This window comes from Rhodamnia argentea, chromosome 2 (genome assembly GCF_020921035.1).
Source record: "Rhodamnia argentea isolate NSW1041297 chromosome 2, ASM2092103v1, whole genome shotgun sequence".
Classification (NCBI taxonomy): Eukaryota; Viridiplantae; Streptophyta; class Magnoliopsida; order Myrtales; family Myrtaceae; genus Rhodamnia; species Rhodamnia argentea.
In genome coordinates, this window is record NC_063151.1 from 24,834,593 (window position 1) to 24,856,357 (window position 21,765).

Consider the following 21,765-nt stretch of genomic DNA (forward strand, 5'->3'; position numbering starts at 1 on the left):
GAGCTATAAAACATGGCAGAGCTTCAGAACATTTTCTGAAGTCTGTTCTTGAAGAGAGGGGAGTAACAAGACAATGGAAATCCAAGTTCTACACAGGTCAAACCCACAACATCATCACCAGAGGCACGTATGACCACTAACACTAACCGTACGCAGCATAATTTCTGCTCTTATCCGCCGTGTGAATGAACCTTGAAAACGTGCAAGTTCACAGCATTCTTGAAAATGGATTAGGGGCAGCTTTTCGAACCAAAAAGGGGTCTGTGCAAGCAAACCATAATTGAAGAGTTTTCCAGTTCGATTATGCTACTGATCACAGTACTCTGGGGACACTTGGATGTGAAACGTGTCACCAAACCAAGAAATTCCTTGCGTACTAGTCGTCCATTTGTTAGCAACGGAAGTAACATGCTCGATTTGCAGCACCGATTCCCGTAAGACACATGAAACAAGCTCGCTGCGGGCCACTTCACTTGCATATAACACCATTTTTCATTCCTCTACCCCGTCAAAACTAATTACATGGGTGAAAATCAGATCCTCTCCAAGTGAAGGACCAAAAGTAGCATCTTTCATATAAGCTAATTTCAGTTTCATGTTAATTCTTTCATCATCACACCAGATTGGACTACTATCAAAACCTCAGTTCGAGTCTGGTGAATGCACTCAAATCAGTTGGTATAGCACTTCATTCAATTAATGACAGAATAGAAAAGGGTTACCGTCACATTCTACAAAGCAGAATTCACAAGAATGAGGAAGTTGCCAGATAGTTTACAGGTAAAAGGTAGACCCAAAGAGCAAAGAAAAAGAGCAATTGCGAAAGCAATTCAATGTGCATTTTCATGGCAATCCTGCATACAATCAAAACAAGTTCGCAATCAAATGATAGCCACAGTGTAAATGGTATTCATAAGGCATTATATTGATGATAATTAAAGTGTACCTAATTCAGTAATGAATGTCGTTTACAGCAGGTAACAAACGACATGTTTTTGCTTCAGCCCTGCTTTTCTCTCATCCATTCAACGAAATTGTCTAAAATCAATGGCCAGGCAAGTTCAGGATTATAATTGCCGAAATCAGGGAAGCTTATCTGTCAAAAGAGAGAGGATCACAGAAGGTAAGCCTGTCGAGCACATATAATTGTCACAATGAAAAGGTCGAACCCTGCCAGAGGTGTGAAGTGTGAAACTCCTTATATCATAGTTAAGGACACAAACCAATTGTTGCACTTGAACTTTTTAAGGCCTATATTCTGTCATTATTTTCACACCCGTTGTCATGAGCAGTGAGAATCATACAAAAAGAATATCAGAGTGATATAAAAACAGAAGGAAACGCCTAAAAGAGGAGTACCTCGTTGCAAAAGCGAAGAAAACCCATCCACTGATCCATGTTTACGACCTTGTAGTCGGTCTGAGTCTGCATCAACAGCAAGAACACAGGTAATTAATCTCAGATATCAAGTTGTCTGATTCTCTCTTCACTTTAATGTTTCTGTTTCCATAGTCACTCATCAAAAATCACAAAATGACTACAGCAACAAATGGAGCAGACTTTGCACACAAAAAAAAGCCAGCAAAAATTCCTAAAGCACTAAAAGATTTGGGTCGGTTTGGGTTGGGTTCTGCGTTTTACATTCTACAAATCTGGTGGATCTTATTGAAATGTAGAATCATAATTTTCCAAAACTTATGATATCCTTTTTCATTTTCATGTTTGGGAAGAAAAAGGAGGAGCATTAAGTAGTTTTTGCGTCTGGCCTCACAACAAGCCCTTAAGTTGTCTCATCAGTATTAGTGGGAAAAAAACCTTGAAGGACCAAAGGCATGTGCTAGTAAAACAGACATCTAACAAATTGAATTAACAGATTGTATGTGCAGCCTCACGAGAGAAAATAAGTTCTATCTCTAGCTTAGCTTTAACAGGTCTTTTGATAGAGATCGATCGTTTATTTCCGGATGCGTTGACATTCCTTCTTTTTTTTTTTTCTCATTCTAGTTATTGACAAGTGAAGGGGTGAAGAAGATTAGAGATAGAATCAAAAGATTTGAGACTAATCCCTCCCCCTCTTTTCTTTTTTTTCTTTAGATAAAATAGAATTCGATACAATACAATAAGTAGAAGTATAATAAAGAAAGGAGGAAAGAGAAATAAAAGAGTAGATTCAACCTCGGCGTAATTCCGGTTTAGTCTCCAATTCCATTTAGAAATCATATTGCGAGAACAGAAATGTGTAGGACAACACGTAATCAAAGCTTCAGAGAAAATTCAAACAAAGCAATTGAAGACATGCTCAACAACACTGTACCTTTAAATACTCGACGAAGTAATCCACTTGGGCACGATACAGGGATCCGAGGACTAGATCAAGTAATTCACATATACTCTCTATGTCAATACTCTTCTGTTTCTCCTCTGGAAGTTTTCAAAAATGTGAATGGACCTTATAATTCTTCAAATATAACAAAACCAAGAAATACTTTTGTCATACCTGTCAGGCAATAGCGGAATGAATAGGCATGGAAATCCACAAAGTTTGACGGCCTTCTCACCTTTTCCAATTTGAATCAAAACAAGACCACAAACAATCAGCCCATTGCAAGTTGCAATATATTGTAGCACAACACTCAGTGCCCACTTTGAAGTCATAAAGAAACTGCTCTAAGAAGCTCACCTCTTTCTCTAACTCCGGAAGTGCCTTTTTCAACTTACTAACAGTATCAGCCCTCAATGATTTGAGCCCTCTACGCCACTCATCCTGCAAAATCAAATCAGTTCAACTATCAAACAAACCTCCTCCACGAAGTATTCATGCAAGAAAATCAGGAGAAGTTTCACCAGATCTCATGCCATTAAAAAACACAAAGGGACAATTTTCCCATGTATCAACTAAGGGACCATAAACGAAATGGAAAACTCCAGCATCATCTAATTCATATAGAGATACCAAACTAAATAAGAACATTAGTGTTCGACCTCTTGGTTTTGCCTTACTAGTCAGTCATAAGTGCCTTCAAGAGAATGTTAGCAAAAGCTTAGTAGCGCAAATTACCATCTTCTAGTCCAAGTGAGCTAAGACTGATAGGGGTGCGCATCAACAATCTCCACCGCCCATTTAGTCCACCGCATAGGATTCCATGTTGGCCGTATAATTGACTATGTAAAGTTTGGAGATTATTAATGTCCGCATAATCAATTGTCTGCACACCCGGGCTAAAAAACAAAGCAATCTAAGGCACCTTGACATTTGTTGCTTTTTAATTGTCCTTGTAGCCTGATAAGTGTTGCTCTGAAGGTTTTCAAAAGAAAACAGGTGCTCTAGTAACTTTAGGCGCAACTAAGCAGGCGTAATATGATTTACCCAATCAAATAAAGCATCCTAAGCAATTGAAGAAACATACTAAATTCATTTAAATATGAAACGTTCCTATTATCAACTAGACGATATTCTCAAAAAGCATCAAAATAAAGTTCCTTCTACTTGTTGCTAGGAGACTAGAAACCACAAAGAAGAATTGATAGCTTGGTCTTCCTAGACATAGAAGGAAGCCCCATCAATTGGAAAGAAAAAAGTGTTAACAACTAGTCAGAATATGCTTCTTACCAAGGTGAAGTAACCCTGTCTTTCAGCTCGCATTTTCCTAATATAAATGCTTTATCAGTTTCCGAACAAAAGGCTGACACAGAAGTTAATGCGCACCGTGAAATATAGCTTACCAAGCAAGCATCAAAATTCTAACATCAGTATGATCCACTTCCATGTCTGAACAAAGAGCCTCAATTCCTTCTGGGCTGTTAAAAGTATGCCAAGTACTTTAGATATGCGACATCAACATGAGAAAATGAACTTGCAACGTAACACATTTCAATTCAAAGCAATACAAGAGAGAATATCACAAGAAATGAAACAACTGATAATGATCATGCATCAATCTGCCCTCTGGTACCAACGAGATCCTATTATAACTAAAAAAAAGAGCCTTTTGATTTTTGAAAAATAGATACAGTCAATTGCTAATTATTAAAATTCAATTGCAATGCAGGCACTTATGCATATCCCATACAGCTGCCACATTACCACAACTGTACTTCAAAAACCAATGTATAGGTTTCATACATGCTACCACCACTACAAACCCACAAAATAACTTATTCGCAAACATTGTTTGAATCCTTGTACCTGACTGGTACACAATTGTAGTGCCAAAGTTCACAAAGCATGCACACTACTACACTCTACAAAATTAAAATTTCAAGCAGCAAGTTAACTCACAAGAAGAATCATGAGAAATTCTATGTACTATGACTGTATGAGTCCCGGCGCAGGAACAATGTAAAGGAGCACCAGAATTACAACCATAAAAAGACGAGCAACAGCCAAATTTGAAGTTGAAGAAACTAGAGAAAGAAAATTACACAAAGGTATCACATTTGTTACACCGCCCTCCAGATGAACATAATACAACCTTAAGCACTCCATCTATGCCAAAAACGAAAATGTGAATGAAAAAGGAACTTAAAGATAAAGAAACTGTGCCAGTAACTAAAGCCACAAAGAACTTAGATGATCGCATCATGATGTCTATAAAAGTTGCAACTTGCATATGAGTACTGCAACATAATCAATATGCAACCTTGATAATCTCTCCATAGTTCAGTTCATATTGGATATTATCAATACTCATTTGGAGTATGATATCCACTGACTGCGATTATAAACTTCTTTTCAAGATCAAAAGAGCATAGGAGCTAAAGCCACTTACTCGATCAAACCAGAGGAGCCATCTGAGTACGTGTAGAACAATTGATCAATTCGTTCCAGCTCTTTCGAAGACGCTTTACTCGAAGCTGAAAACATCATATTCATATACTTACTGCCACTAATCAACTGCATCACTGATTCAATATGGGTATCCACCGTGAGCTTAACAACAAATCAACACTAAATTCAACCCGCGCGAACAACTAGTTTACATTAGCTGGTAGCTACGTAGCATCATTACGAGGATAATAAGGTCTCAATTTAACTCTGATCATCCGAAATTCAATCACAAGCACTCCTATGACATTCGGAAAGATGATTTCTCGTCAAAATCAACGAGTGACCCAATCATGCCTAAAAGACTACATCGATCCAAACGCGTTGGGTTTCGATCGACTCTGCCAAACATGAACCGGTCCGAAGAGCTGTCCCGAGGCGCCGTTCCGAACAGAACCGGCTCAAGGAAATCAAAGCCACGAATCGTCGTGAATGGAGTGATCGCGTACCGGAGCGAAAGGGATCGGACGCCGAAGAAGTGAGGGATGCGGTGGACGCGGGTTGACCCGTTTTTTTTGTTGAAGAGCGACGCATCCTTCGCTTGGCAGCCTCGGGAAAAAGTTAGAGAGAGAGAGAGAGCGAGCGAGCGAGTTTTGATGAGTCGGAGAAGGAAGGAGATGAATGGTTGATGACGGTGTGGTGGTACAGATGGTGGGTCGGGTCGGGTCGAGTTTATAACTGGCACTCAGTGATTCGGTTTACTTGACCGCTTGCCCGTGCGGGCGTTCTATCCGTGGGCTTTGATAAATATCTTGCCCAACAGAAAATTAAAAAGTAAATACTATACTACTCATATTAATTAAAAAATTGGCTTTACCTAAAAATTATGCCGTACAAATGAAAATACTGATTTTGATTTCTTTTGCAAAACAATAACATACTGTCATACGATCGAAATAGTATTAAGCTATTGCCAATATCATGCTCACAATAATACTGAACCAACTCCATTTTGAAACAGTGTGTATTAAATCTTTTCCGGGCAATTATTTTAGCAATACCGATCGCTTTAGAACGCAATAAATATAAAACAAAGAATCGATCGGATGTGAAATCTGTGTAATTCGATGTGAACGTGAAGTTGGTGATCACATGTTTGCTCGGTTCATGTGCAAACCATATGGCTGATCCGTGATCATGGCCCGATTCCATTCACGGGCATGAGGACGCTTCGAGACCGACCCGCTTCCAAGATCGGCAAACCGGGAGAAAGGCGGTTTCCCGTCGTAGCCTGCCTGTACAAGGGAAGCACATACATAATGAAATTGAAGACAGCTTGGCATGCTTTTGTCGGGTGCACACTATAGGATAGATCTTGAATGGGAATTGCGTAGTCGCGCTTCCTTGCATGTCGAGTTCCTCCTACGTGATCAGAGGCACCAAATGCCAATGCCATGTAAATCGACCAGGAAAGTTTGTATGTTCTTACGCACAAAAGGGATCGATCCATCGGCAATCAAATCCAAATGACACAGAAAGTTGCCACCGCCAATGGGCACTCGACCAAAAACAAGTTGCTTCCGAATCCACTCTGATTCTCTCCGAATATTGTTACAGTGGAAGATAGCTAAAGGCCAAGACCTGTTTACATGTACAACACTCAGCAAAGCTGAAAACTCTACCCAGAACGAGAGAACAACCTCAAGAAGCCAACTCCGACAGATAACAAGTGTATAGGGCCACTGCGTCTTGCAAATGACTTGCCCGAAGATCTTCGGGAACCGGAGCACTGCATACATTTCTGAAGCAGCTTAACTGAAGATCCCTCGTTGGATCCTCGGATATGTCTGATAAAAGCAGACTAGAGATCTCCTCGGCCATCTTCGAGTATGCAACTCTGCAGTGTTACAACAATGGAAGTCTAAGGAGACGACAAATTTTTAACATAGACACCATTTTATATTTGTTGATGAATTTACAGTTTTCGTCTAATACAACTCAATGCTGCGAAAATTCCTGGGCAGATCATACATCAAAACAATTTCAATGTAGTATTAGTTTTCGCCATAGAATTTTGTACATGAAAAGGTATACCTAAAATATTATTACCAGCAGATTGTGAAAATTACTAGATTTACTCTGTTGGGAACTGTTTCCTAGTTGCAGCTGAAGAATGAATGTTTGCCAGGTGTTAAAAATAATCCACGAAAGCTTATCAATACTACCTTGCACTAACATATAACAATCAAAATTATTGTAGCAAGACAGAATCAACAAGAAGAAATACCTAGCTTCTAGAGGTAATCTGCCGGCCCAAACCACCAATGACTCATTTAATTGATCAAGGAAGTTCTTACAGGCAGCATTTTTGCTCTCAAGGGAGTCCTGCAAGAGATTGCAATAAACATTCAGGATGCAGCAAGTTATTTCACCAACTTCTAGAAGTAGAAATAAATGTGAGATGGATTCAATCTACCAAATAGTCTTGAACCCTCAAGGAATATAAAATATAGTGCAAAAGAAAATTTTGTTCAATTTGAAAGTTTCTTGATTCCAGAGATGAATGACAAAGGAAGAGAATGGGTCTACCAAAATAGAGCCTGAACTAAGTGATCAATGAAACTAGAGAAACATGATCAAGCCTGTCCTAGAAATATCCTACTCAAATTTAAAGATAAAAAACATAAATTAATCGTCCAAATCTGATATAGGACGGAAACAAAAATAACAACTAATCCAGTTCCCAGTTTTCACCTCATCTTGCCAGAGCAGTCACCTTTCACATTTTTTCTCAGCATGTGACGACCCAAAAAGTTTTGTTCTCCATACGAGTTACAACCAACATTTTCTTTCACCTCTTGGGAAAGAAACATTCTTCCAGTAGCTCAAAAGGAATATCACACCATCCAAAATTGACACCTATAAATACTCATTCTTCTTGAAGACCAATACAATTGAGCTCTTTCCTATGGAAGCAACTATCGCAACTACTAACGTATGCACGATGACCATACTAATCTGCAACAGTTCTCACAAAGAGTACACAACAAAAGAAAATATCACAAGACATGTCAATTTATTTGTACTATATAAGAAAAGACATTTTACAGAGGCCAAACCAAGAGCACCCCTGCTTCCTGTCATGAGCCTCAACTGCATTCAGATGTTTTTACCGTAAACTGTAGTATATTCAAATTTCGTCACTGATGCAGTTCCAAACGCATGTATGAGGAAACAATTTGCAATTACACTGGCAGAACTATATAAGAACTATTTAAATTAACTCAAACTTACCAATCCATTCATACTATCATCATCTTCCAGCAAAGCACTTTTTATCGAATAAAATGATATGTAAATCCCCGCGCCTAAGTCCCAGTTTTCAATTTCTGACTTGTGTTCCTCCATCAAAGATGCCAACCTCCATATTTCTGAATTCTTTGCTGCATAAATAAATCATGCAAAAATGTCGGATCCATGCGGATTAACTCGTGTAACTTGTCAAAAATTCTCCACATATCAAACATGAGCTATTTCTTCGAGTCGTACAAAATGGTACTAGATGAGCACTAAATAAGCTCATCAATAAATTAACTTTGAATTTCTAAAAATATGCACTTCCAGAAAGGAACAAAGTTGAACATTTCAATCCAACATGACTGATCCATAGATATATAGACGTGCAATTCCTGGAAAACATCAAAAGTTTGTCAACATAATCTCCTGTAAAACTAAATGCAACAAACATAATAGGAAACTGAGCAGCAACTACGTTGGGGTCCATAGAACAATCCCAGATGACACATTTTTCAAAATTTTGGAGCTAATTATAGAGTGACCATTCATTTTACACCAGATTATTGGCCCAGGATTAAGATACTCATATAAGAGCATGGATCGAGGATACTCCGTTTTGCTGAATCATACCTGATAAGAACAACGAATGTGCAACTGAAGTCACAAAGATAGAGTGAGCCCTTGGCCAATTCGAACACTGAAGAAAGTGCTCCAAAGATTTTAAGAAGTCTCCATGGTAGTTGAAATAGACTGCCTGCATATCACAATGTAACATCACCACATGCCAAAGATTTTAATGCATGAGGAGAAACTTAAGGTCTGACAATATTTCAGCATATGATTTAAGATTAATAGGTCAAAGAAAAAAAAGAACGGCTGAACCAAGACGTACCATTGCCTCATGCAACCAAGCCAATGGGACACCCAACTTTTCAATATATTGCTGTTGCGACTTTTCCGAACTCCATATTTCACAGTATTGAAACAAAATTTCACGTATTACAGTAGCCTGTAGATATGGATAGTCCTCTTTATAAGGCAAGTGAAGGACTACATAGATGGCCCAGTGACATTGGTTCAGAGAGAGCAATTGTGAAACAAGTCCCATGTCAAGAACAAAAAGATCATTTGCACTGAAAGCTCCAACTGCTTGAAGTAAAGCACGCTGATGCCAGATCATATGGTAGTCAAGTGGATCATTTGTCGAAGATAACGTGCTAAACATTCTCTTCAGCAAGCCGAATTCACGATCTTGATTACAATGTAGAAGCATAAGATAATATGAGAAGTCGAACCGTTCCTCATTAGTCTGAGTCACTGACTCTCCTGCCACTCCTTCATCAATGTACACGGGAACAGGATAAGGAGCTCTCCCATTATTGAGGAGTTGCTTGTAAGTTTGAAATACAATGGGCAATGAAGAGTCAGGTGGCAGTTGGTACCACATCAACAACCCCAAAAATCTCTTCCAGTCTATTCCAATATCACGCAGAGCACCACCAATGTTGCCAGCAAGCAATTCCAAAATTCTTACTCTATCTTTCTCAATAAAACTGAAGTCCAATCCATTGGTTCTCCAAAGATCAAGCTGTCTAGAGATGTCAGAACGGTTTAGTGGGGAACCACCTGCTTGGCTGATTAAACAAGCCAACCTTACATCTCCTTTAGAAGCGGCCAGCTCCACAGCAGCATCCCGCTGTCGGCCAGTCAAAAGTAAGAACAGATGCTCTAGATAACTCGACTCACTTATTGAGCTTATTTCTGCCTGTACACGGTGGCAAACACACTCTTGCAACCAGTAACTGAACTCTGCTCTTCGAATAAGAGGAAGTGCTTCAGGGTCGACGTCAGGTGAACCATCTTTGATATCCTCCATCACATCTTCCTCATTGTCAGCACCTACTGATTTTGACTGCCCATTATTCTCTCTTTCAGAAAAAAGAACTTTAATCAATTCCCAGACCATCACTTGGTGCATCAAAATCACTTTGGCAGAAGGAGACAACCCAGAAACCTCCAACTGTCTCTCAACAATATCTATGTAGCTTCGGCAAACTCCTGAAAGTGTTAAGCGGTCGCAAACCAAGTTTTGAAGCTTCAGTTTGAAAGACCCAACCTCAACTTCTTTTGTTTTGTGATTTAATGCCTCATGCAAATTCAGTGCGGAATTGAAAGCCAACTCAACTAACTCCTTCCTGACTTTGTTGTCCTCATCTCTAACTGCTTTATCAATTGCAACCTTTTCTATGTTAATAACAGAAGACAAAACCCTCTGTGAGTCCTTGCTACCTACAGATGTACCTGAGTGGACAAGGACACCATTTGGACCCCAACCAACTCGGAATGACCTACCCATAAAAAGGCCAGCATCAACGATATTCCTCGAATAGTGTCCAGTTAAAGGGGTCTCACATGTTATGTCCAGTTTAAACCCTTCCACTCCTGTTGCCTTCAATGACATATCCCTATTTTGTTGCGTCAAAAGAATGGCTCCTGGAGAGCTAGAGTCAGCTGTATGAGGTCTGTACTCGAGTAAAGGTAATGGTGTCCTCCGCGCGACAGGAGGAGTCACTTTTGGGGTCATCCTCTGGGTAGAGCTCTGAAAGGACGATCTTGCATAATCTTTGCTTAAGGATGACTTTCCAGACGGAGGTATCTCATTGATGTGCTCGAGCTCCTCTTCATCATTAGGAAACATCAACATTCTCATTTCATTCATCTTTGCCGGGTCAAGACCAAGATGGGCAGGAAGAGAATGAGAAAGGTCAGGCCCAACTGGATTAACTCGAGGTTCTTCATCAACATCAGAAATCTCCCCAACATTTTCTGTTGCGGGATCTTGAACTGCTGGGGCATCATCCATAATGCTATCTTCTTCATCATCTTCACTAAGACCAAATCTACTAAAATGTTGAACTGAGAATTTCCATTCACGATATGTAGAATTAAACGAAATGAAGCTGGCTCCTTGTCTTTCTGTGCTGCGTCTTAATCTTGTGACCATATCGTCCAGTAGGCCCTCATCAAATGATCCAATTTGTAGAACCAAGGTAACCTCAGCAGCTTTGTTGAGTCCTTGGCCAACTGAAGGCTTCAAGCTTTCATCTCCATATACAACTAGTTCATGCCTTCCAAACTTCACAAGTTCATTTATATCCAAACCTCTAACATCTGTCTCTCCTAAGAACTTAACAAACCCATAACCGAACCTCCCTACTGTAAAATTCTGGACTCGACTCAAGTAGCCAGGATCTTCAAATTCCCGAGTGGCTAGTTCTTCCAGGCAAGGTTCTATAAAATAATCAGAAAACTCTACAATAGGCAAAGGAATTTCTCTCCCGCTCAAAAGCCGATTTGACAAAGAACTTGGACAACAAGATATCCTCCTTTTCTTTAATTTTATGGAAAAATCAGAGTCCGATGGGCCCGCATCACTGTATACCCCACAGGTTGAAGCAGTGGAGAAGCCATGTCTAGTAAAGCACAGTTCATCTGAAACACCAGATGAGAACACAAAAGCCAATTATCAGGATTTAACACTGTTATTGAAGATTTTCATAGCATCACAACCTATTGGAAAGGATGATTGTCCATTGAAAGCCATGGCCAGCAAAGGCAAAGAATGAACGAGTTAAGAATAACAAAGTGATCAAAGATTTGTGCCTTTGTAATTAACATGCCACAGCCTAATGATGTCCATCAAAGAGTCCCTGATGACCATCTGTACAACAATAACAACACCACTCCATCTAATGCGCTCTACCTCCTGCAAATTTAAGTCACCTTCCATGTATTTTTAGGCATAGATTACTAGACAAACAGAAGAGGAGATGATAGAAGGATCCTCAAAATTGGTTTCCAAAAAGTAAACAGACTTCTTCAAAGGAAAAAATCTCCAAAATTCTTCCGCAAAAACTTTATTGTCCTTTCACAGGCGCCGTTGATACTTAAAGTCCAGAAACTCTTTGAGGATAAGTCGCAACCAATTTACCAACCAACTTCAGTATATGGTCACGGTTATTAATGTGAACAAATGCATTTATCATTTGTATGCAAAGGGCCTATCTAGCCAAGAAACACAGGATTTACCATTCCCTAGGTGACACTGGACGACCAACACCAAGTCATAACCCCATGTTTCCTGAAGGATCCAACTGAGTTTCACATGCATACTATTGCGGAAGTGCGGAAAAATTGAAGTAAGCCATTATGATTCAACAAGAGGACATATAATTTATAGATGCCACAACGATTGGACAGTGCAAACTGAAAACAACTCTTTCTTCGATCAAGGAAAAGATTATTCAATCTATTTCCATTACGCTAACGATACATATCATCACTCAGCATCTACTTCAAATGCATAGCCCCGTTATTGCGCAGCAGGGTTATGCAAACCCAAAGCTCTATATGAGTCACCCACGCCTGTCTTCTCCATTTTATTTTGCGTAGATTTACAATTAAGAGTCGATGTTTCCAATTTTTCCTAAACTTCGGTAGGTTTTTGTGACTGAAAAACCACATTTGGTTTTGCATTAGGCTTTCATTGTGTATCAAATGCGAGTCATGAACCAGCAATTACATCGTCAAGTCACGCACTTCATCAATTAGGTAAGGCAGCGAAATGAAGCATCCTTTCATCGACAGTACGATCCGATAGATGGCATGACCAAACTCTAGACCGCTGAAATGACTAATAGAATATGAGTGTCACCAAACTCCAATTAGTTGCTGAGAGAGAGAGAGAGAGAACTTACCGGGAGAAGTAAGGAGAGAGGTGGACGCCATTATAACTTGGAGTTGGTCGTGGGGAATAGTGAATCCTGTGTTTCTTGGCTAGATAGACCCTTTACATACGAATGATAAATGCATCTTCACTTCAATAATCGTGACCGGCACCGAAGCTCGTGGACTGGAGGTGGCGTTGCCGGCAAAGAGAGAGAGAGAGAGAGACTTGCTAGTGGGTCGCGCCTAAGCTTGTGGAGGATTGCGACTCGCGCGGGGTGGCGCCGTCGCAGTGGGTCGCTCCGCCCGCGGTGGATCTCGACGGCCGACGGACGACGGACGTGAGCTGAGGGAGAGAGGAAAGAGAGAGAGAGAGAGAAGCAGCGCCCCGAGAGTGTCGACTGCCGAGCGAGAGGAATGAGAAAGGCGGGGGGTGGAGGAGGAGACCATCGCGAGGTTTAGGGCATTTTGTTTTTGTTTTTGTTTTTTCTTTTCACTCCACTTAAAATCCCAAGCCTTCGAATCCGTACATATAAAACGAATTAATTTTTCATGTTCAAGCAAACCCAAAATCTTGGGGGGCAAAATTATGGACTTTAGCAGATTTTTGAAAGAAACGCGTGGAAAAATCTTAAAGCAAAATTAGTAGATTTTCGAGCCTCGGATCTCTTTTGTACATATCCGGCTTCCAAGAATCGACGCGAGAAGGCCCATTTACGTGGCATTTCCGTGTTGGATTCGCTTCGTACACAGACCTTTCGAGTTGTTTGCCAAGTGTTTTTTTTTTTTTTTTTCATGTCAGCAATTTAAATGGGATACTGTGCGGAAGCCGACGAATGGTAGATTTTGTCGAGGAACAACACGATATCGGCGTATCGACGGTGCGTCACTTTGTGTATGTGTGTGGGACACGAAAAATTGATTGAGGTAAATGTGGCAAGAGCGTATCACTTTGTATGTGTGTGTGTGTTTTTTTTTTATGGTTTTAACCCTTTGTTTACACGACTATTTCTTCATTCTTACTCTATGGGTTGAATTGGGTATGGGTCACTCAATTTGTATTACAAAAAATTGGTCTATTGGTCGGATACCCGACCCGAGTAATACGTTTGACATGTCTAATATTACTTAGGCCGTGGACTTTGGAGCGCGAAAAGTGTGATCATTCTCCGTCAGAAATATGTTTGGTTCAACATTGGTGGGATGTCTTTCGAAAAATGCAAAGGCCTTTGAGCTAAATGGGTTTTTTTGAAATGTAAGTAGTATTTGATGAAGTGTATTTTCAAAAAATATTGGGATATAGCTTTGATTTAAATGGTGTTTGAAAAAACCACACTTTGCAAATTCCTTTTGCTTAAAAAAAAAACTCAAAACTAGCTAAGGACTAACGGCCGACAGGTGTCTAACGAGGCCAAATCTGGCTATCGGAGAGCCAAATTTGCCGTCGTCAACCTCACCTAAGCTTGCTCGATCTTGAGTAAGGCGACCTAAGGTCACGCCACCTTAGGTGAGGTCGGGTTTGCGTAGTTCAAGCGGCCGTCGCCCGGGTTTGCGCGACCCAAGCCAACGGTCGCCTAGGCCAAGCGATCCGGGCCTCGCTCGAGGTCATGCGATCCAGGCCTTGTCCAAGGCCAAGCAACCTCAAGCAAGGCTGGCAACGGCTTGCTAGCCACTCAACAGTAGCTGAGGACTTTGCAGAAAAGGTTAGGGTTTTTCGAGGACATATACGTAATTATGAAAATATAGCAAGGGTAAAATTGAAAGAAAAAAAGGTCTATTTACATTTCAGAATGCAGCATTTCAAAGCACCTCTAAACTTACCTTAGTTCTAAGGCCTTTGGCATTTCCTCAAAGCCCTCCAAAAAGATTGCTAAAGGCCATTTGCATTTGGCCAAGAGATTTTGGGGCCATGTTGAACCGAACAGGGCATGAACACATCCTACAGTTAGCATTGCCAGGATCAATCGGGCTTTCTAGGAATAAATGGAGCTTCGCAATCCTTCCAAAGAAGAAAAAATACTGGCAGAAGAGGAAGATAAGCACACAGCTGCTGAAGGAGTTATAGCAAGGGACAGCGACGGATGTCTTTTCTTGGACGAATTAGGAGAAAAAACGTTGCACTCGATGCTGTAATGGCAGAGAAATTGCTGTTAGGGATGGTTTGGTACTGGCCAAAGCTAGGAACTGGCAAAACCGATGCAGTGAATTGGATGCTTCAGCTGTACATCTAAACCTCACTTTAGTCGAATGCAGGCAATTGGAAGTGTCAGCCCATCCTAGTAGATATTTTTTCCTTATGGATAGCCTTCGTCCACGTCGGCGTCCGCCGTCCTACGTGGCACGCAGGCATGGCTTGCGTACACATCAACGACTCCTCGTCAAAATAGGCTGAATGAACTGAATTGACACAAATACAAAAGGCTTAGAGCTGAATTAGCAACAAGAAAAAAAAAACATAAAGTTTATGACAGAATTAGCACAATTGACATAGGTATAGGACTTTTTTGAAAAGGTTTTTCCGGAGACGGTACATAAGAAGCCAATGTTTTGTGCTAGCTGGGCCTGACGAGATGGCCGTCCCCCACCTCCCCGTTTTTCTTATAAGAAGCTTGACAGGTACATGAAACCAAACTTGATCGTAATTGCAGACGTTTGAGGTCGAATGAGAATGTTGCTGAGATTATGGCAAAAGAAAAAAGAAAAAGCTAGTAAATCTAACATGTTGGTGCTGCTAAGAGAGACAAATAAGTTGTATTTGGAATAGTTGGAACTATGAAATAATCGAATAAATGTTGATAAGTAACTTTTAATTTCCTAATAAGAGATAATTAATTGAAAAATTAACCCATCGCAATAGTTTTCAAAACAACAAATTACAAAATTGGTAAATTATTCAAATAAGAGTTGGTATTGCTAATTACTCGGACACTCAATCATAAACAAGTTTGATAAGCAGACTTGTCAAATAGGTGGGTCTGATAAAAAATGATACAAGCCATATTGACTCATTTCCATACAATACAAATCTAGCAAATTATGCCCGATTTGACCCGCCACATTGCTAAAACACTTCAAGATTAAATCCGATGACCGTTGGAGGACAACGACGGCGACGGCAGCAACGATGGCCGGTGAGGATAGGGTATGGCCAGAGGGGGTCACCTAGCCCCACAAGCGCCATGCGAGAGCCTAGCGGCCCTCGATTAGATATGGGCGAGGGTCGCTCCCTCACCCCGATCGAGCGAGGGACCCCAACTAGTAGCCACCCTCGGCCACACCTGGGTGAGGGCTTGTAGGCCTCGCTCGCGGCCGGCGGGGGTCGCCAACCCTAGCTGCCCCGTCGTCGCCGGCCATTGTTGGTTATCCCTTTTTTTTTTTTTGGAATTTTTTAGCTTATTTTTCAAATTATTTTAAAATAAAAAAACCAAATTTAATTTAAAAAAATGTCACGATGGACCTCCGGCAAGCCATGTCAACGTCATATTTTAATAAAAAAGTGCCACGTCGGATTTTCGGCGAAGAATATCAGAGTTGACACTTAAGTGATCATTTTTCAAAAAATTTGACACTAAAATGATCATATTGAAATTTTTGGCACTAAAGTGATCCCCGTGTACAACTTTTGACACAAAAAGTGTCCTTTTGCCAAATTAAGTTATCAATGCATTTTGAAAGTTACCAACGCTCCTAATGATTTATCAAACACCAGAGTAATCCACAGAGGATGACGGAAAAGATCGATTCAACAATATCAATAACCTCGGCGAGTCACATGATTTTCTGAAAGTAGTAAGTACGTACTTTTCAGATCTTGGAAACTAGGATGGAACCACCGAGTCAAGGGTTCAGATTTCGGATCGCGACGCATCATGCACGGCCTTAGATTCTTCAAGTGCGTTACAGGGGCAACTTTGGACTCTTCCAATGAGTAAATTCCAAGAAAAGTATAGTGCAAAAGGCTGTAGAAATCTATAAAAAAGAGATTTTTTTTTCCTTCTTTTCTACCATAGATGGGAGAAAAATAAAAGAGGACTAATGCAGATCGTGTCTTTTGGACGTATGCATGACCATTAAAGCACGCCTGGATAAACTTTTTCCCTCCCCCCATCCTTCAAAGTCGCAAAACGAACCACTTTTTTTTTTGCAGCGTGTTTGTGAACAAATCCCAACATTGAAGCCCTTTAGGAAGAGATGTCCCCTAAAGTGCTGAACTGGTTGTGCCAGATTCAACACTGTTTTGGCTCTCTCTATCTGTCCTTGAATGTTCTCGCATATTAGTCTTCGTAGATTGTAGCCAAAAGTCTAGTGTATTCGTTGGATCGAATTCTGCAAAGACGAGAGAGTTTCTTTAGTTTCACCGTACCTTTAGGATCGTCGGGTTCGCAAAATGTCTACTTTCGATCCCAATCGTGTCTCGGACCCGTTTCGGTATTCGAAGAGCCTCCTCGGATACTTTCAGCCGATGCTTTTCTTTTCCCTTTATTGCTTGTTCAAAGGGAGGAAATAGAGCCACAGAGGAAGTTCAAATGATGAGCAAACAAAGAAGCATTTGAATACTAGCAAGATATTGTGTCATCCTTGTGCTCTGCCATATACCAATACAGTGCATGAATACTCGGATAAATCTCGAAGACACTCGCAGATGTGCGCAAAACCAGGGCAGCGATAACTACCAGATGACATTTTTTAGAAGGGAAAAAGAGGAATCCCCGTGATGATCTCGCCTAAAACTATAAAGTAAGGTGAAGAAGATGCCAGATGTTCAATAGAATACTTCAGTACCCAGAATTCTAGACTAGACTGCAGATATGATGATTTGGATGTAGAGCCCAAAATTGCACCTCTTGCTATTCACAGAAGGGTACTGATACGACCTTATCAAAGGGCCAAGTTGGTGTAAACAGAAGGCTCTAGGTCATTGATGTAACATGTCCCTTCCTTTTACCTCAACAAGGAACACTAGTGCAAGTGATTGGTTGGCTTGCAATACATCAAGAGAAAAATAGCAAGGCATGTGGGCATGTAGCAACCTAATCAGCCAACACTAACATGAGAGAAACCAGAGTGTTGCACCATTGATGTCAAGCATCTTGCTTTTTCTTGCATGCTTCAGACTGGCTAACCCGGGTTACAAGATCGTCTAATGGTCAAACATAGCAGCCGCTAGTTCTTCCATACAGAGAGAGGGGCGCGTTTTGTGTGATGCCGACATGATATCACCAACCTAATATGCTTTTTACTTATCTGACGTGGCTTTTCATTGGTGAAAATTTCAAAATTTCAATATATCGGAACACTGGAATGATCCGTAATACCATTTTAGGATGCCATCTGATCATAGCATTAGGGAAGAGAGAGAGAGAGAGGCATGGGCAGAAAATTACGTCAAGACATGGCATCTGTCCTCACCTGAACAGAGGCATATGGGTTTGGTTTCCTATGTATGGTATTTTCTGATGTGAGCCACGAGCCCATGTTCAGAACCTCCTACAATAAAGACAAACATCACTACACCACGTAAATTGCCAACAAAATCCTATAACAAGTACAGGAACACATCAATTCCAGATAAACATCAGTAGTTCTATATGTTGAACGGCAGAAAATTTAATGCACAGATGGAGAATAAACTTGCATGTCAGACACCATTCTCTCCCTTGTTAATAATCTGCACAGGAGTTAGAAAACATCATCTGGCTCCTTTGGAGTTTAGGTAGAGAGTTACACCATGTTTTACCACAACACAGATGAATTCACCCGATGTGATCCGCTAAGACATGCAATCTGTACCCATTTCTCTATGGCTCCATTGATGATTTCATGTTGCTTGAGTGATTATTGATTGATTATATCCAGCATAATCTAGCTCTTCGGGTGGATCAAACATGGAGATTTAGTCGCGTAACGATTCTCTTGCTTCGTATGAAACCAACGGTTCAACTACAATTACCAGACCAGTAAGAGATTCCTAAAATCAACATACCAGAGCAAAAAGCCATATGGTAATTAGCAAACGATGATGGTATGATCAGCATCTTTTCAAATTTCTCTTACCAAGACAACTTTGAAATCTTTCATATAGAAAGATTAGAGAAAAGAAGGAAATATACTCGAAAAAAGTAAAAGGGGATGAGGAAAAAAAGCCATGGCGGGTCCCAAAGACTGACCTGATTGCTAGAAGGCCGCAAATGCAGCTGCTATATAAACTCACTCTCTGGCCATGACCACTTTATATCAATCCTCACCTCTCAAGCAACGGCAGCAGCACATTTTTCATTCAGACATATCACAAACACCTTCCTCCGTTTCCTTCTCTCTGCTGCACATTGCTGATGACTCGAAGTCAGCAGCGATATCGAGGTGTCCGGCAACGCCACTGGGGCTCTTGGGTCTCTGAAATCCGCCACCCTTTGCTGTAATTTCACCCTCAACGACTGGTTCTTTTATTGATGAATATGTTATACATTTTCCTTAAACTGAAAGTTTTGCGCTTGTTCCTTGTTTGCTAATGCAGTAAGACTAGGATATGGTTAGGCACGTTCGAAACGGCAGAGGACGCAGCAAGGGCGTATGACGAGGCTGCTAGGCTCATGTGCGGACCGAAAGCACGTACCAACTTTCCCTACAATCCGAACGAGCCTCAGACGTCCTCGTCGAAGCTTCTCTCGGCGACTTTAGCCACCAAGTTACACAAATGTCACTTGGCATCACTACAGCTGGCCAAAAAAAGCGTGAAAAAAGAGACCGAAGACTCATTTCCTGGACATTTCAGGCGGGAAGGTGATCGAACCAGCAGCGAAAGAAATGGAGATCAAAGAGTGGGTGAGTGGTCAGAGGAAAGACCAACTGTTGTCCAGTGGCATGAGATGAACTGGGATAGCGATGAAGGCCAAGGAGATAACAGTGTTCAGCAATTTAGGCCACTTGAGGATGACCATATAGAGCAGATGATAGAGGAATTACTTGATTATGGGTCAATTGAGCTCTGCTCTGCAATTCAAACATAACTTATAACCTGTTAGATCTTTTCATTCTCTAGGTAGTTTCTTTCCCTTTCCCGAAGAAATCGCAGAATTCAATCCTAGGTCATTGGTATGAAATGCCAAAGACTTCGCCCAGTTAAGTTAGGTCAAGGTGGATCTTTCCAGTGTAGCTTAATTTTACTGTTTTCTTATGTAAGCTCCTTTTGTTCTGCCAATAATCTGTCAGAAGCAAGCAAGAAGGAATGGATGAGAAGTGGAAAAAATCCTTATTATCTGAGTACCTATCATGAAGCTGATCCAGAGATCCCAATGCTCAAAAGAAGTGTGCAAACTCTCTTAGTCCTACCTCCTTTGCATGGAGACATGGTCCTGCAACCTCTGTCTTTTCTATATTTTCCGTGGCTAAAGTGACATCGATCCTAATCGAGAGCAACGCTAAATATACTAAAGCTTAACTGTGAACTGTTTCCTATGTGACGCGACAATACGGGGTGGAATTGCAAAGCGGATGAGGCTACGAGGAGGGTAAAACCGTAGGACTAATTGGGACGTTCGCAAATTAGAAGAATGGTTTGATTCCTATCTACTTGGACACCCAACAACAGAGAGATTTAGAGGGAGCATGTCATGCGATTGCAAATGGTTCTTGACCCTACCACACAAAACACAAACTCAAATCAAGGTAAAATAGTAATACCCAAATGAAAGAGGACAAGTCGAAAAAGTTCATGCTCAATGCTGCTGCAGAAAGAGTGTTTTTCCCCTGGGGCCATTCAACAGAGAATGTTTGTCCCATTGGTTCTGAGTCCTCCATTCTTGATCTGAGTTCAAAAACAGATCTTGCCAACATCCTCTTCCAGTGTGAACAAAGATCACCCTTTTTTGTTGGTGATACCGGCAGCAATAGAGCCATGTCTACCTCTAGACATACATTCTCACGGTTTTCTCACTGGCTTTCACAAGCTGAGAGAGACTCTGTTATTATCTCCAGGGACAACACTTTTGACCAATGCACTCACACATCCTGATCACCCTACACAAGATCTACATAGTCCTCACCCATTCCTCTAGTGCAGCATCACCACAGTGAACATGCTCAGCAGATAATATAGTTTATAATCCCTGTCGTCATGAAGCATGATTGTCGAGGAAGCAAAGGATTGTCTTTGAGCTTGCTTAAAGAATGGTAAAGAACTTTTGTGTGCTTAGGTTATTTAGCAGTATAGTACCCAAGTTTCCTTTTTACAAGATCTAGCATCTCCCAACACATTGGACCCACAAATCAATTTCTCGGCTCCTTGGCATGCAGAAATCGACAATTAAAATCTTGATTTGCTCAGATCAACAAGATTTCAGCAGGCAAATGGACGCAGATCCTTTTGCTCCCAGGAAGATTTAATGACACGGGCACTCAATTTTTCCGCAAACAGAAAAAAAAAAAAAAAAATGTAAGTTCATGGGAGTGAACTTCTTTATTTGAGAACGCGATAACTGTACAGCTTCCACTGGCTCAACTTTTGTTTCCCTCATTGTGGTGTGGAATTTAGTTCTGTGCTGATTGATTTTTCTCTTCCTTTGGGTAAAAGCTGCTTGAGCTGATTTACTAATTGTATAATCATTGAGAAGATGGTGGAATCTATATCCTATTGTAAACTCATGCTTCATGATTATGAATCTCAATTTGTCTCCCACCAAACATTAATTCTTCGGGTACTCAATTACCATTTAGCAAGATTAACGTTAACACCCATTAGGGTTTAAATTCTTTGCGCAAAGATGTATGTGGGAGGAAGCTTGATCAAACCAGTTTAACTTTACTGAAGTGATGTTACAGCTCATGTCCAGCACCAAACTGGAAATATGATTGCTTGTTGCCACATGAAATATATTGTGATGATGAAATAAAAAAAGAAAGAGAAAGCGGTCAAAAGAAATTCAATCTTACAGATGATGGGAGAGGAAGTGGCATGATGAGAGAGACAAACAGGCAATCAT

At 40.7% G+C, this 21,765-nt stretch overlaps 3 protein-coding genes across 5 annotated transcripts; 1 reads left to right on the forward strand and 2 right to left on the reverse strand.

Annotated features, from left to right (window-relative positions):
- Positions 1-473: 473 nt before the first annotated feature.
- LOC115752692 (DCN1-like protein 4) lies at positions 474-5,447 on the reverse strand. 2 transcript variants are annotated; one of them, XM_048273820.1, is made up of 11 exons: positions 5,275-5,447; positions 4,770-4,854; positions 3,724-3,798; positions 3,611-3,647; positions 2,681-2,764; positions 2,498-2,558; positions 2,315-2,421; positions 1,360-1,425; positions 947-1,096; positions 815-854; positions 474-758 (listed from the first exon to the last, which is right to left on the reverse strand). In XM_048273820.1, exons 1-9 carry the CDS (start codon positions 5,357-5,359, stop codon positions 1,001-1,003), a joined length of 696 nt encoding a protein of 231 aa, XP_048129777.1. In that variant the 5' UTR covers positions 5,360-5,447; the 3' UTR covers positions 474-758; positions 815-854; positions 947-1,000. The 2 variants fall into 2 exon arrangements, with proteins under 2 accessions (XP_048129777.1, XP_030546849.1); XM_030690989.2 differs by having other exon boundaries at positions 474-854.
- Positions 5,448-6,082: 635 nt separating this feature from the next.
- LOC115752686 (nuclear pore complex protein NUP96) lies at positions 6,083-13,210 on the reverse strand. Of its 2 annotated transcripts, XM_048273811.1 has the most exons (7): positions 12,820-13,210; positions 11,432-11,554; positions 8,955-11,401; positions 8,693-8,816; positions 8,060-8,208; positions 7,053-7,150; positions 6,083-6,662 (listed from the first exon to the last, which is right to left on the reverse strand). In XM_048273811.1, the coding sequence occupies exons 1-7, from the start codon at positions 12,848-12,850 to the stop codon at positions 6,467-6,469; spliced, it is 3,168 nt and encodes a 1,055-aa protein (XP_048129768.1). In that variant the 5' UTR covers positions 12,851-13,210; the 3' UTR covers positions 6,083-6,466. The 2 variants fall into 2 exon arrangements, with proteins under 2 accessions (XP_048129768.1, XP_030546838.1); XM_030690978.2 differs by having other exon boundaries at positions 8,955-11,554.
- Positions 13,211-19,040: 5,830 nt separating this feature from the next.
- Positions 19,041-20,033, forward strand: LOC115752694 (ethylene-responsive transcription factor ERF003-like). The gene is made up of 2 exons (XM_030690991.2): positions 19,041-19,202; positions 19,302-20,033. The coding sequence occupies exons 1-2, from the start codon at positions 19,120-19,122 to the stop codon at positions 19,792-19,794; spliced, it is 576 nt and encodes a 191-aa protein (XP_030546851.1). The 5' UTR covers positions 19,041-19,119; the 3' UTR covers positions 19,795-20,033.
- The last annotated feature ends 1,732 nt before the right edge of the window (positions 20,034-21,765 follow it).

Excerpts from the sequence above, each read along its gene's own strand:
- LOC115752686 (XM_030690978.2), bottom strand. The coding sequence starts at position 12,850 with ATGGCGTCCACCTCTCTCCTTACTTCTCCCG. Across the intron at positions 11,555-12,819 it reads CTCTCTCCTTACTTCTCCCG|ATGAACTGTGCTTTACTAGA; the intron begins GTAAGTTCTCTC and ends CTGGTGTTTCAG. Across the intron at positions 7,151-8,059 it reads ATGATAGTATGAATGGATTG|GACTCCCTTGAGAGCAAAAA; the intron begins GTAAGTTTGAGT and ends AATCTCTTGCAG.
- LOC115752694 (XM_030690991.2), top strand. The coding sequence starts at position 19,120 with ATGACTCGAAGTCAGCAGCGATATCGAGGTGTCCGGCAACGCCACTGG. Across the intron at positions 19,203-19,301 it reads GAAATCCGCCACCCTTTGCT|TAAGACTAGGATATGGTTAG; the intron begins GTAATTTCACCC and ends TTGCTAATGCAG.
- LOC115752692 (XM_048273820.1), bottom strand. The coding sequence starts at position 5,359 with ATGCGTCGCTCTTCAACAAAAAAAACGGGTCAACCCGCGTCCACCGCA. Across the intron at positions 3,799-4,769 it reads GGCTCCTCTGGTTTGATCGA|CCCAGAAGGAATTGAGGCTC; the intron begins GTAAGTGGCTTT and ends TACTTTTAACAG. Across the intron at positions 1,097-1,359 it reads TTCTTCGCTTTTGCAACGAG|ATAAGCTTCCCTGATTTCGG; the intron begins GTACTCCTCTTT and ends CTCTTTTGACAG.